Source organism: Plecotus auritus, assembly GCF_963455305.1.
Source record: "Plecotus auritus genome assembly, chromosome: 15".
Classification (NCBI taxonomy): Eukaryota; Metazoa; Chordata; class Mammalia; order Chiroptera; family Vespertilionidae; genus Plecotus; species Plecotus auritus.
The window spans coordinates 1,629,616-1,644,407 of NC_137781.1; the positions used below are offsets into that span (position 1 = coordinate 1,629,616).

The window sequence follows — 14,792 nt, forward strand, 5'->3', positions numbered from 1 at the left end:
GTGTAGGCGAGTGAGAGCTAAAAATAAGAGCGGAAAATCTATCATTAAGGTATCGCTGCGCCAGCGCAGCTATTTGAAGGCTCCCATGGTCCCCAGCGCCGGCGTTGAAGCCCGCCCTCGGGCTCCGGGGGGTACTGGCAGAAAACTCCCTGCAGCGCGGAGCCCGCCAGACCTCGGGGCGCTGGGGGGCGCCGGTCATGGTGGCAACACCCCAAATAAAGGCACGCGCCCCTCCCCCTCCCCGCCTCGCCCCCTGTCCGGTCCTTATGCCGCTGGGGAAGCCGCCCGGAGCGGGCTGGATGCCGACCTGGCTGTGACCGGCCGGTGGATCGCGCAGACTAGCAGTGAAGGCACTTTTAGCGGCACCTCCCAGGCACCTTCCAACACCCGCCTGGGATCAGAGCCATCCACAGGAGGGAGCCTTTGCGAACTAGGGAGCAAAGGGTCAAGAGCACGCCAGCTCTGGGATGGGGTGCCGCTAGGTTAACCAAAATGGATCCGATTTGCTTTTTAACCCCCGGAGGGGGGAAGGGAGGCTGAGGGCGGGGTGCGCAGGGTTTGCGTTGGTGCGAGTGTGTCCGGGAGAGGGAGGAGGCGCCAAGGTACAGCCTGCGTGGCTCTGCGCCTCGCGGGCTGCGTGCGTGTGTCCCTGTCCGCGCCGCTGAAACGGGCGCTTCGAGGGATCGCGTCACATGACTTCGCCTGCCCCTCGCCAGCGCGCAGCGCAGCTCCCCGCTCCCTCCGTCTCCCAGGTGCCAGGGGGCAGGGTCGCGCGGCATCTCCGGGGCCCCGGGGCCCTGTGGAGCGGAATGGTACCTCTGGATTGCAGAGGCCGTGGCTCGGCGCCAGATCCCGGAGTGTAGACATTTGGGGGGGAGGGGAGCGTGAGAAGGAGCCAGTGAGCGAGCGCCAGGGAGAGGCAGCGCGCCGCGGGGCACGGACTAGGGGCTGCGCGGGGAAGATGTGAGCGCGTGGGGTCTGGCTGGTCTCCGAGCACCATGCAGAAGGGGATCCGGCTCAACGATGGCCACGTCGCGTCCCTGGGGCTGCTGGCGCGCAAGGACGGCACGCGCAAGGGCTACCTGAGCAAGCGGAGCGCGGACAACACAAAATGGCAAACCAAGTGGTTCGCGCTGCTGCACAACCTGCTCTTCTACTTCGAGAGCGACTCCAGCACCAGGCCCTCCGGGCTCTACCTGCTGGAGGGCTGCGCCTGCGACCGCGCGCCCTCCCCCAAGCCCGCGCTCTCCGCCAAGGAGCCGCCGGAGAAACAGGTGAGGCCGCGCCGCACTGGACCTGCCAGCGCGGGGGCTCAGGGCCTTCCGCCGGCCCGCAGGACCCAAACTTTGGTCCCTGTACTCGGCGCCCGTGGCGCAGAGCGGGCAGGGGGTGCGGCTGCCCTTCACCCGCCACTTCTGTGGGAGGCAGGACCGAGGGGTGGCGAGGGGGAGCCGTGAGGGAGATGGGGTCTGGGGGCCTGACGGCGATGAGGAATGTGAACCCACATCCAGCCCAAAATGGTGCTCGCCGCCCCTCCGACCCGGAGAGCCTGACCGTCTGCCCAGATCTGGGAGGCGCCGCTCCCGCGCGGTGGCGGGGACGGGAGAGATGGATGCACGGAGCACCGCGTCCCTGCCTCCCCGCAGTCCCTGCCTCCCCGCAGCCAGCCGGGAGCGGGGGCGCCTTGGCGGGCTCTGCCAAGTTCGGGGTTGCAGCCCGCAGGGGTCGGTTGGGCGCCATCGCGTGGTGACGGTCTCCCAGCCGGTCATGGCCCCAGCAACACAGCGAGGGGGTCCAAGCACCCCACTGACGCGCAGGGCCGGGGCTGCGGCGGAGGCCGCGGGCGGGACAAGTGGGCGCCCCCCTCCCCGCCCCCCCCCCCCCCCCCCGCGTCTCCACCTCCGCCGCCGCCACCGCCGCAGTCCCGGCTCCAGGGCTGCGCTCGCTCGCGCGTTTCCTGAGCTGCCAGGCTAAGGGCCTGGCCTGGATCTCCGGTGGGGGGTGGGGGTGCGCCGTCAGCGGTGGGGGTGCGCCCTCGGCGTGGAGGGAGGGATGAGCACCTGCAGGCCCAAGCGGGACCACCAGACGGAGAGAGAGCAGTTTTAAGCTCGATGCCTCTCCAAAGGCGTCGGGCGCGCCCTCCTGCCTCCGGGATGGACCCCGACATGTCTCGCGGGAAGGGGCCTGAGGGGTCCCAGGAGCCCAGCCAGCCGGTCACTAGCCAGTGAGCACACGGGCCCCCGAGGACACCACTTGCCCAGGGTCATGCCAGGAGTGGGGCTGCCTCAGCGATGCCAGCAACTCTCAGAAGCCCTTGCTACTGACAGCCCCGGGGTGGGGGCGGGGCGGGGGCTGGACGGGCCGAAATAAAAGCATTGCCTGACGCTGCCTCTCCCTCCCTGCCCTCAGCCTTGGGGGTTGGGGGACTGGGAATGTGGACAGGAATATTTGAGGGGCTGCTGGGGAACGGGGCCGGTAGGGGCTCCCTGATGCCAGAGCAGAGCTCAGCGCACCAGGGTCTAGAGGCCCCCAGGGGAGAGCCGGACCCAGGCCCAGCCAGAGACACTGGCTCTCAGCTCTCCACGACCTGCCCCTCCCCCAGCCCCCCGAGCCTTCCAGAACATCACCACCCTTTGCCAGCCAAAGCCCCCCACCTCTGAGTGCCACCAGTGTCCCCGGCGGGAACCCAACTCCGCCCTCTGCCCCTGCTCAGAGCCGGAGCTCCCTGGGAGGCAGGGAGAGAGGGCGGAGGAGGCTAAGGTCCTGTGGGGCTCAGCCCCTAGGAAGCCAGGAGCAGGCCTGAGACTGCTGCTTAGCTCTGCCACTTCCTGGCTGTGTGACCTCAGGGAACACACTCAACCTCTCTGAGCCCCCGTTTGTAATCCACAAAATGGGGGTCACCACACCTAGCATTCTGGGGGGTTTGTGAATACAATTAAATAACACTATGAACCTATGCTCGTGACGCGTTTTAGGTGGATCTAGATCCGTCTCAGTTGGGTCTGAATTATATCCCCCAGACAGGGAATAAAGGCCGAGCACAGAATGTAAACGCTGAAAGGACCCTCGGCCACACCATACAGCCCTCCTTCCCATGTCTTTATATACAGACTAGAGGCCCGGTGCATGAAATTCGTGCAAGGGGCTCAGCCCTTGCAGCCCCAGCTTCGTCCAGAAGGACGTCTGGAAGGACGTCCGGAAGGTCGTTTGGCTGTCTGGTCTAATTAGCATATTACACTTTTATTATTATAATTATAGTTTTTTTAAAATTAACTTCAGAGAGAAAGGGAGAGGGAGACAGAGAGAGAAACACCAACGATGAGAGCGAATCATGGATCGGCTGCCTCCTGCACGCCCCCCACTGGGGATCGAGCCCACAACCCGGGCATGTGCCCTGACCGGGAATCGAACCCTGACCTCCTGGTTCACAGGGTGACGCTCAGCCTCTGAGCCACGCCGGCCAGGCCCCCTTCCCGTTTCACAGAGAGAGGGACTGCAGCGCAGAGAGCGGAAGGGAGTTCCCAGCGTCACAGGGTCCGTCCGTGGCAGAAGCAGCCCTAGACCTCACCCCATGTCCAAGAATTCCTGAGGATGAGAGATCCTCTGCTGACTCCAAACCATTCAGCCCGCGGCTCAGGCCCTGGCTCCTGCCAGCAGTGGATTCTGGGAGGAGCAGGAGCGCAGAACCCGCTGAGGGTCCGCACACATGTTCAGAGCCCTCTCCCCAGAACCCCACCAGTCAGAGGCTCAGCGTGTTCAGGGAGGGCGCCACGCGGCACGGGGACAGAACACAGGTGGAAGAGTGGGCGATGGCCTGGCGCCCCCAGCTCAGGTGCAAATGCCCATCAGAGCTGCCTTGTCTCTGAAGATCCGGCTCCTTTTGCCTGTGTGTCTACAAAGACATACGGACAGCTTGTTCCCTGCTCCGTCTTGGAGAGAAATGGATGACCCGAGCAGTTAGCGGCTCCATGTTTCTCCCGGGCCTGGGTGCCCCACGGCCCCCCCAGAGCCCTGGCCCGATGCCCGGCTGCACTTGCCTTGCCCTGGGGCCCCCAGGAAGCCTTTGACTCCAAACCTGCCGGCATGTGGCCAAGCACCCACACCAGGAGGCCTCCCAGAGGCTGACCATGTGACTGGACTGGCTAGTATCTGGTGAAGACGTGGTGTTTGCAAGATGTGGTTTTCATCCAGGTGTAAACAGGCAGCTTCCACCCAGAAGGGCCACGGACAGTTTCTGAAGGAACAGAAACCAAACCTTGGCTGGGAGCCACCCCAATGGGAGGAGAGGGTCAGGGATGGAGCACGTAGTAGGTGCACAGGAAATGGGTCAGGGATGGAGCACGTAGTAGGTGCGTAGGAAATGGGTCAGGGATGGAGCACGTAGTAGGTGCGCAGGAAATGGGTCAGGGATGGAGCGCGTAGTAGGTGCACAGGAAATGGGTCAGGGATGGAGCGCGTAGTAGGTGCGCAGGAAATGGGTCAGGGATGGAGCACGTAGTAGGTGCGCAGGAAATGGGTCAGGGATGGAGCACGTAGTAGGTGCGCAGGAAATGGGTCAGGGATGGAGCACGTAGTAGGTGCGCAGGAAATGGGTCAGGGATGGAGCACGTAGTAGGTGCGCAGGAAATGGGTCAGGGGTGGAGCACATAGTAGGTGTGCAGGAAATGCTTATTGAACTGAACTTGCTGGTGTATCTCATGCTAATTCTGCATTTTACGTCTTAAGGGCCAACTGGGCTCAGGTCTGAGACTCCCAGGCCTCATGGAGCCAGACTGGCACCACCAGGCTCCGGTGCCCTCTGGCGGCTGCCAGGCCCCTCCCTGGCCTGGGCCCTGTCCACTCAGTGCCGACCTCCCTCTCCTCTGAACCCTACAGCCACGTACTGGAGGCACAGGCCCCTGAACTTAAGAGTTTGGGTTCAGCTTTCCTACTGGCTGACCCTTGGTATCCCTTGCCCTGCCTTTGGCATGGAGTTACCCCAAACTGGCTTTTCTCACCCTCACTGCCAGCCCCCTGAAAAAACCTTCCAGCCCCAGCTTCTAGCGGGGGGGGGGACCCCGGCACTCCCCTCACCCCCAACCAGGAGGGGTCACAATGTGGACCCCAGGCTGTCCCTGACTCATGTTGGACAGAGGGGACACAGACAGGTTCCTCAGCCAGAGCGTGGGCAGTGGTGTGGGGGGTGGTTCTAGAAGCTGGGGGACCCGTAGTGCCTGCTGTGTGTGCACCCAGTGGGTGCCTTTCCCTGAGGCAGGAAGTAGCTCACTCCAGGCCCTCATCACAGGACACAGGACAGGTGCCCTGGTGGATTCCGATCTACAACCGCCCTAAAGCTGTGAGGGCGCCTGGTTTACAGAGGGGGGTGGCAGTGGCTGAGATGTATGCTCTGGGTTTTATGCGCGCACACACACACACACACACACACACTAGAGGCCCAGTGCACGAATTCGTGCACCAGTGGGGTCCCTCAGCCTGGCCTGCAGGATCAGGCCGAAACCGGCTCTCTGACATCCCCTGAGGGGTCCCAGATTGCCAGAGGGCACAGGCCAGGCCCAGAGACCCCACCGGTGCACAATCAGGGCCGGGGAGGGACGCGGGAGGTTGGCCAGCTAGGGAGGGACTGTGGGAGGCCTCCAGGGCGTGTCCGGCCCATCTTGCTCAGTCCTGATCGGCCAGACCCCATCAGCAAGCTAACCTACCGGTCAGAGCATCTGCCCCCTGGTGGTCAGTGCATGTCATAGTGAGCGGTTGAGCGGCCTTAGCATATCATTAGCATATTATGCTTTGATTGGTTGAATGGCCGACCGGATGACTGGACACTTAGCATATTAGGCTTTTATTATATAGGATTTTTGTTGTTTTCAGAGAAGAAGGGAGAGGGAGAGATAGAAACATCCATGATGAGAAAGAATCATGGATCAGCTGCCTCCTGCACGCCCCCTACTGGGGATCGAGCCCGCAACATGGGCACATGCCCTTGATGGGAATCGAACCCGGGACACTTCAGTCCGCAGGCTGACGCCCTATCCACTGAGCCACACCAGCCAGGGCCATTCTCTGGCTTTCTGACCCCTCACATCCAGCCTCTAGGCCACTGAGGAAAAGGCCAACCCCGATGTAGGGGAAGAGGTTGAGCTAAGAGCAACACAGCATGGAAACGCCAGCCCCGCAGGCCTGTGGCCCCAGGATTAACCACGTGGGGTGCCCCTCTCCCCACCCCACCCCCAAAGGTTGCTTGAGCTGAAATCAGGTTGCCTTGTGCAGCTTGGTTCATTTTACCTTAACTGGGACAAGAAATGCCAGGTCCCCGCCCCTCGGCCCCCCCTGCCTCAACGCTCACACGGGTGTGACTACCATTGGGGGGGCCACCGGCGCCACACCTGCGCTGGGCCCTGTGGGTCCCGTGACCAGGAAGCCTCGAGCCTTGTGATCAAAGTGCTCCCAAGGGAGGGGGGCCTCGGGGTCCCTCTCAGCAATGACCACGTGCTGGGAGCTGTCCCCCGGACCCAGCCGCCCATTCAGGCGCTCCCGTGTCCCATCCGGTACCCCTCCGCGCATCGGACCGCCAGAGGAACCCCCCTAAAGCACAGTCAGACTGAAACCAAGGCATGGAGGCAGCGGATGCGTCCGGGGTTCCCACCTCCCTTAGAAATGAAGCAAAACCGGAAGCAGAGCCGGAGCGCCCGCCCCCAACCCTCCTGGCCCCGCCCCCACTCTGCCTAGGCCCCGCCCCACACGCCTGGTTCCGCCCCCACTCGGCCTAGACCCCGTCCCACACGCCTGACCCCGCCCCCACTCGGCCTAGGCCCCGCCCCACACGCCTGGTTCCGCCCCCACTCGGCCTTGGCCCCGCCCCCACTCGGCCTTGGCCCCGCCCCACACGCCTGGTTCCACCCCCACTCGGCCTTGGCCCCGCCCCACATGCCTGGTCCCGCCCCCACTCGGCCTAGGCCCCGCCCCACACGCCTGACCCCGCCCCCCGCGCTGGCGGACCAAGTTCCCGCTCCGCAGGCCTTCGCCTCAAGCCGCCTCCCCGCTGCTCCCCTCCGCGAGGGGCCCTCCAGGTACCTTCCTCCCTGCGCTCACTCACCAGTGGGGGGGTCCTCACGCGGATGCGGGCCGTCCACGCATGAGCTGAAACGTGGGCCTCGACTGAGGCAACTCAGGGTCCGTGAGGGACCGAGGCCTGAGGGGGCGCAGGGCCGCTCTGTGTGAGGGGCTCCGAGCAGACCCTCGGGGGCTGTGTCCCGGCAGGACGCGCCCTAAGGGAGCGGGTGGGACCCTGGTCACAGGCGCCCGCAAGGCCCACAGCATTGGTGGCGGCTGTAGCCGGGGCGAGGCGCGCGCAGCCGGACCAGGTGCGGCCAGGAGCCTCGTCTCGCGAGGTCTCAGGGTCTCGCGAGATCAGAGTTGGGCAGCGTGAGGGCAAGAAAGGCTCGCCCCCCTCTCGGAGGTCATGTGAGCCGACTCACGGCGGGGGCATGTGCAGGGCACGTGCTGCGGGCCACGCCTGTCAATCAGAGCATCCCGCTTCTGACTGCAGCGGGGACAAGGGGTCCACATGCACATTCTTCTTTATTAGCTTTAAAAAGCCGCCTCCGGGCCCTGGCTGGTGTGGCTCAGTGGATAGAGCCCCGGCCTGCGGACGGAAGGGTCCTGGGTTCGATTCCCCGTCAAGGGCACGTGCCCAGGTTGTGGGCTCGATCCCCAATGGAGGGGGCGGGGGCGTGCAGGAGGCCGCGGATCCATAATTCTCTCTCATCATTGGTGTTTCTAGCTCTCTCTCCCTCTCCCTTCCTCTCTGAAATCCATAAATAAATATATATATATATATATATATATATATTAAAAATAATAGTAATTAAAAAAATAAAAAGTCACCTCCGCCCAAACTCACTGCTGCGTGCCCTTCGGCCCCGATGGGTATGTCTTGTTAGCAGAGCGCTTCAAAAACCAGACCAAACATACCTGGTCCCAGGAAACACAATTTATTGAGCACCTACTGTGTGCGCAGTCCTACTGTGTGCCCGGCGCCGGAGGGCATGTTTGCCACAGGGCACCTGCCTTAGTCATCCCAACAGCCCTGGGAGGTTATCACTGTGGACCCATTTATTTATTTATTTATTTATTTTTAAATATATTTTTATTGATTTCAGAGAGGAAGGGAGAGGGCTAGAGAGATAGAAACATCAATGATGAGAATCATTGATAGGTTGCCTCTTGCACGCCCCCTACTGGGGATCAAGCCCGCAACACAGGCATGTGCCCTTGACTGGAATCGAACCTGGGACTCTTCAGTCTGCAGGCCAATGCTCTATCCACTGAGCCACACCGGCTAGGGCAACCCATTTTTTTAGATGACAAAACTGAGGCCCAGAGATGTTCAAGTCCCTCGTTCGCAGTTACAGAGTCTGCAGGTGAACCAGGCTGCCTGACTCCCAAACCCGAGCTTTTGTTGTTTTGTTTGGAATATCTTTTTATTGATTCCAGAGAGGAAGGGAGAGGGAGAGAGAGAGAGAAACATCCATGATGAAAGAGAATCATGGATCGGCTGCCTCCTGCACGCCCCCCCCTGGGGATCGAGCCCGCAACCCGGGCACGTGCCCCGACCGGGAATCGAACCCGGGACCCTTCCGTCCACAGGCCGACACTATCCACTGAGCCACACCGGCCAGGGCCAACACCTGAGCTTTTGACCCACCGGCCACATACAGACATGGGCTGGGTGGCGGTTTGAGTTTATCCTTCTCTGCCAAGATACCTAGAGGGGTGGGGGGAGAGAAACAGTGAACAGCAGGGAAAACATGTCGCCGTGACTTCGGCCAGGTGGCTTCTGTGTCTGCTGGGGTCCCACGAGTGTTAGGGAACACTCCCCGAGACGTCCACAGCCCCCGGTCCCGATGCCCGGACTCCGTGGGAGCCTGGAGCCGGCGCCCGTGTGCACGCAGCCAAGAACAGAGCTCGGCCCCCAGTGTTTATGTGGGAGCTGTGCCCGTGGACTGGGCAGGGGCCCAGAACGCTGCCAACGCCCAGACTCCTCCGGGAGGGCCGCCGTCGTGCAGGGAGCAGCTGGGAGCCCTGGCCGCCCCCGCTGCCCATCCCCCGCTCAGAGCGGGCCCTGCAGCTCCTCCATTGCACAGCCTCTGCTCCCCGCTCCTCCCCGAGCAGCTACGTTACTCCGCCTCTGACCACGGGTCTCCAGCCACACAGACTGGCCCGGGGTCCTGCTTCTGCCCTCTCCCGCAAAGCTCTCCGGGCCTCAGTTTCCCCATCGGTGAGATGGAGGCCGTAAGAGAGCCTGCCTGCAGCCCTGTCCTGAGTAGTAACCTGGGTGCTGTTTGCCAAGTCCCAGCACAGCGCACACAGTAGGTCTTCTCGATAAACGGCAGCTGGCACACAGTCAGCTTCCACCTTACGACCGGGTCCTCCTCAGGGAAGCAGCCTCTCACCTGGGCCTCTGGCACGTCAGCGCTGAGCCCTGACCCTGGACATAAAGAGAGGATGGCACATTCTGTGTGTGTGTGTATGTCTTTAAATGTATTTTTACTGATTCCAGAGAGGAAGGGAGAGGACGAGAGAGAGAGAAACATCAGTGATGAGAGAGAATCATGGATCGGCTGCCTCCTGCACGCCCCCCACTGGGGATCGAGCCTGCAACCCGGGCACGTGCCCCGACCGGGAATTGAACCCTGACCTCTTGGTTCCTAGGTCGACACTCAACCACCGAGCCACGCCGGCCGGGCGAGAATGGTACATCCTATATAATAAAAGCCTAATATGCAAATTGTCCCCTCAACCGGGAGTTCGACCAGGGAATGGGCTGGCCAACCGCCCACGGCCCCTCCCCCTGACGGGCCCCGCCCTGGCCGGCAGCACAGGCAGGTGGCTGGGGGAAGGGAGGCCCTGGCCGGCAGCCGGCAGCCACTAGGGACCCTACCCATGCATGAATTTCGTGCACTGGGCCTCTAGTCTTAAAGAACCCATGGGTTTCTGGAAAAGCCTGAGCGAGGTGTCCCCACAAGAGGAAAGGGGATTGCTGGGGGAGCCTGCTTCCTCCCTGGTGACCCCACCGCCACCAGCCTGTTTGTCCGACCTCCTGAGTCTCTCTCAGACGCACCCACCCTCTCTCCCTCCACCGCCCTAGCCCAGGCTGCTGTCACCTCCCGTCTGGATTTAGGTGTGTTAGTCAGGACCGGCTGCGTTCTGCTGCAGTGATGACTGAGCCGCACCCCGAGCTTCGTGGGCAGCGGCGGGAGCGTCCAGCTCTCATCCCCTGAGAGCTCCGGTGCGTGTCCGTGCCTTCCTGTCCAGCCGCCACCCAGATAAGCACCTTTGCAGGTGGCACCCTTGTCTGGATGAGCACATCTGGGCGGCACCACGGCCACGCTGCAGTGGCGGGGGGCACAGGGAGACAGGCCCCTCGGCTGGCACACGGTGCTCAGATAGATGGAGCTCATGTCTCAACGGATGAAGGGTCTCCTGCGTCCAGGCCCCGAGAGTCAGAGCTGGAAGCGGGCCTCCCGGTTCCGGTCCTTCCGATGAATGGACACCCAGGCTGACGGCTGAACTCAGCCATTCACCCACGATCAAGACTCGATCTGGCCCGGCCGGTGTGGCTCAGGGGTTGAGCATCCACCTGTGAACCAGGAGGCCACGGTTCAAATCCCGGTCAGGGCACATGCCCAGGTTGCAGGCTCGATCCCCAGTGTGGGGCATGTGGGAGGCAGCTGATCCATGATTCTCTCTCATCCTCGATGTTTCTCTCTCCCTCTCCCTTCCTATGAAATCAATAAAAAATATATTTTTAAAAAATATATTTTGTTGATTTTTTTACAGAGAGGAAGGGAGAGGGTTAGAGAGTTAGAAACATCGATGAGAGAGAAACATCGATCAGCTGCCTCCTGCACGCCCCCTACTGGGGATGTGCCCGCAACCAAGGTCCATGCCCTTGACCGGAATCGAATCCGGGACCCTTCCGTCCGCAGGCCGACGCTCTATCCACGGAGCCACACCAGTCAAGGCAATAAAAATATTTTTTTTAAAAAAAAAGACTCGAGCTCGCTAATCCGGCAAAGTGCATGCAGAACCAACCTTCCCCCTGAAGAGTGAGATAATTGTTTTCAACAAGGTACTTCCGAGCGGAGTTTTTAATGTTTTCCAAATCGGAAAATCCAGCTCAGACCTGGAAATAAAAGCTGTTCAAAATTAATTTTAGAAGCCGAGTGAGCGGCATCTCCTGAAACTACACACAGAAGCGGAAGGGCAGAGGTGCCCAGGCGAGTGCGTTCGGCAGACGTCCAGAGAGGCGGCTAGAGGGAGGGGGGCGGCGGGCTGTGAGCGGGATGACAGACAGACAGATGTGGGCGTGGGACCAGCCGGGTGTGACATCGGGGGTCTGGAGTAGTCAGTCCACATTAACACGAGACCACTCAGCAGGCCCCCAGGCTGTGGGTCGAGCCTCCTCCAAGGCTGACCCTGAGGGCTGGGGCTTTTTAAAAATATATACACACTAGAGACCCAGTGCACGAAATTCGTGCCTGGGGAGAACAGGGGCTCCCTCAGCCCAGCGTGCACCCTCTCCAATCCAGGTCTGCTGGCTCCTAGCTGCTTGCCTGCCTGCCGGCCTGATCACCCCTAACTGCCCTCCCCTGCCAGCCTGATCACCCCTAACTGCCCTCCCCTGCCAGCCTGATCACCCCTAATTGCCCTCCCCTGCCAGCCTGATCGCCCCTAACTGCCCTCCCCTGCTGGCCTGATCACCCCTAACTGCCCTCCCCTGCCAGCCTGATCACCCCTAATTGCCCTCCCCTGCCAGCCTGATCGCCCCTAACTGCCCTCCCCTGCCGGCCTGATCACCCCTAACTGCCCTCCCCTGCTGGCCTGATCACCCCTAACTGCCCTCCCCTGTCAGCCTGATTGCCCCTAACTGCCCTCCCCTGCCTGCCTGATCGCCCCTAACTGCCCTCCCCTGTCAGCCTGATCGCCCCTAACTGCCCTCCCGTGTCAACCTGATTGCCCCTAACTGCCCTCCCCGGCCGTCCTGATTGCCCCTAACTGCCCTCCCCTGATGGTCTGATCACCCCTAACTGCCCTCCCCTGTCAGCCTGATCGCCCCTAACTGCCCTCCCCTGTCAACCTGATTGCCCCTAACTGCCCTCCCCAACCGGCCTGATCACCCCTAACTGCCCTCCCCTGTCAGCCTGATGGCCCCTAACTGCCCTCCCCTGCCAGCCTGATCGCCCCTAACTGCCCTCCCCTGCCGGCCTGATCACCCCTAACTGCCCTCCCCTGCCGGCCTGATCACCCCTAACTGCCCTCCCCTGCCAGCCTGATTGCCCCTAACTGCCCTCCCCTGCCGGCCTGATCACCCCTAACTGCCCTCCTCTGTCAGCCTGATCACCCCTAACTGCCCTCTCCTGCCGGCCTGATCGCCCCTAACTGCCCTCCCTGCCTGCCTGATCGCCCCTAACTGCCTCTGCCTTGGCCCCCACCACTGTGGCTTTGTCCAGTAGGATGTCCAGACGGTCACCTGGAAGATGTGTGGTCTAATTAGCATATTACCTTTTTATGAGTATAGATGTTTTGCCCTGACCGGTGTGGCTCAGTGGATGGAGCGTCAGCCTGCGGACCAAAGAGTCCCGGGTCAGGGCCCGTGCAGGAGGCAACCCATCCATGTGTGTCTCTCACATCGATGTTTCTCTCTGTCTCTCCCTCTCTCTTCCACTCTCTCTCAAAATCAGTGGGAAAATATCCTCGGGTGAGGATTTAAAATAAATAAATAATATAAATAGGTATGTTTTTATTGATTTCAGAGAGGGAGACTGAGATAGAAACATCCGTGATGAGAGAGCATCACCGATTAGCTGCCTCCTGCACGCTTCGTACTGGGGATCGATCGAGTCCACAACCCGGGCGTGTGCCCTGACCAGGAGTCGAACTGTGACCTCCTGGTTCATAGGTCAGCGCTCACATCGCAGCCCCTCCTTACCTCCTCCCCCTGCGTGAGTGTCAGGTGTCGGCAGGACTCAGCCCAGGGCGGGTGGCAGGTAGAACAGCCGGCCGCTCAGGCCGGGTGGGAGCCTGGGAGCCGGGTGGGGGCTGAGCCAGGCATTCGGCTCAGACGCCGAGTCCTGGGAGGTCTCAGACTTGAGAACGCAGAGGCAGAGGTTGGGTGGACAGAGCGAGGCCACTCCTAGCGAGGGGAGAGGGTCATGAGTGGGCCCAGCCCCCCTGTGCAGTCGTATCAGGTGGAGGTTGGGGGGCGGGGGGGCAGTCCTCCCCGGCCACTGCCGGCAAGCACGCCTTTGGGACACGCTGTGCCCGAGGCCCCGCTGTGTGCCAGGCACCGGGCGGGCGGGCGGGTGGCCAGGCCGGGAGGGGCCGCAGCGAGGAGCAAGCTGGGAAGGGGTGAGAGGTCAGAAGATGCTCTTGGGGCGCCTGGCTGGGGTCAGGATGGGCTCCCCCTAAAAGGCTTCCCTGAGATCCTAAGGGTGAGGTAGAAAAGGGACCTGGGGTGTCCGGGAGGGTGTAAGGAGGACCCACATGGATGGCCCCTTAGTGAGGGGGGGAGAGGGACTCCAGGCCAGGGCATGTGCGTGCACACACATATGCGTGCGTGCACATGCATGCACACACATACACACACGCACACCGACATGGGACATGGGGCAGCATCGGGTAGAGAGGGCTGGCTGAGGCAGTGCCAGCTGGGACCACAGCCCCCGAGGTGACCGGGGGGAGAGGCCACCCTGGCCGGCCTGGGCACTGGAGTGGGGCCTGGTCAGGGGTGGGGTGGACCAGGAGTGAGGGCAACCCCCCTTCGCCGACCCCCAATCTCACAATATGATCTGCGAGGCGGGCGATATGCTCCCCGATTTGTGAAAGAGAGGAAATGCAGGAGCAAAGAGACCTAAATAATAAACTCGAGCCCTGGCCGGTGTGGCTCAGTGGATAGAGCATCGGCCTATGGACTGGGGGGTCCCGGGTTCGATTCCAGCCAGGGGCACATGCCTGGGTTGCGGGCTCGACCCCCAGTAGGGGGAGTGCAGGAGGCAGCCGATCCGTGATTCTCTCTCATCATGGATGTTTCTCTCCCTCTCCCTTCCTCTCTGAAATCAACAAAGAAATATAAATAATAGTAATAAACTCGAACCCCAATCCCCAATGGGACTTCCGGGAACACTGGCACGACAGGATGGATCTTCCGACAGATGCAAGCAGCAGGGTTCCATGGGGAACCAAGTTTGGGAACAGGTTCCTCGCCGCAGGACTTGTCAGTGACTGAGCGTAGCGGGCGTGGTTCATGGAGCCCGGGCGCCCCATGCCCGCTGGCCGCTGTCACCACCCACCCTGAGGGGCCACGTCGGTGCCCCCTGCTTGTGGCTCTTGCTGTCGATCAGCGAAGAAGCCCGGCTCCTGTGTGTGGTGGAGAATGGCTGCCCTCAGCCGCCTGCTGGGCAGGTGAAGGCTCCCAGCGCCCTGGCCACCGGCTCGGTGCCCGGCGGGCGGCACTTCCTGGTCAGGGATCTCATCTGAAGGAACGGGAGCCAGTTCAGAGCCGCTGAAGCGACAGCCAGGGCTGGCTCTCTTGGAACCCGAGTCTCCCGAGGCCTAGACAGCAAGCAGCCGCGCCCACCCCTCTGCCCCCCCCTCCAAGTTCCCCAGCGTCCACCCCTCTGGCCCGCCCCCCCCCCCCCCAACCGGGCCTCGTGTCGCCCAGGGAGCCTCGTTTCCGAGTGCGGACCCCGAGCCTCGCCGGCCCACCGCCTCCTTCCCCTTCACACCCAAAGCCA

General features: G+C 62.1%; 1 protein-coding gene across 1 annotated transcript in view; it reads left to right on the forward strand.

Moving 5' to 3' along the window:
• Window positions 1–657: 657 nt before the first annotated feature.
• Window positions 658–14,792, forward strand: part of RASGRF1 (Ras protein specific guanine nucleotide releasing factor 1) — a 58,728-nt gene continuing 44,593 nt past the window's right edge. Inside the window, exon 1 of the mRNA XM_080651818.1 lies at window positions 658–1,274. Coding sequence (XP_080507944.1) covers window positions 999–1,274 — 276 coding nt within the window. The 5' untranslated portion in view covers window positions 658–998. The remainder of the gene's footprint in view (window positions 1,275–14,792) is intronic.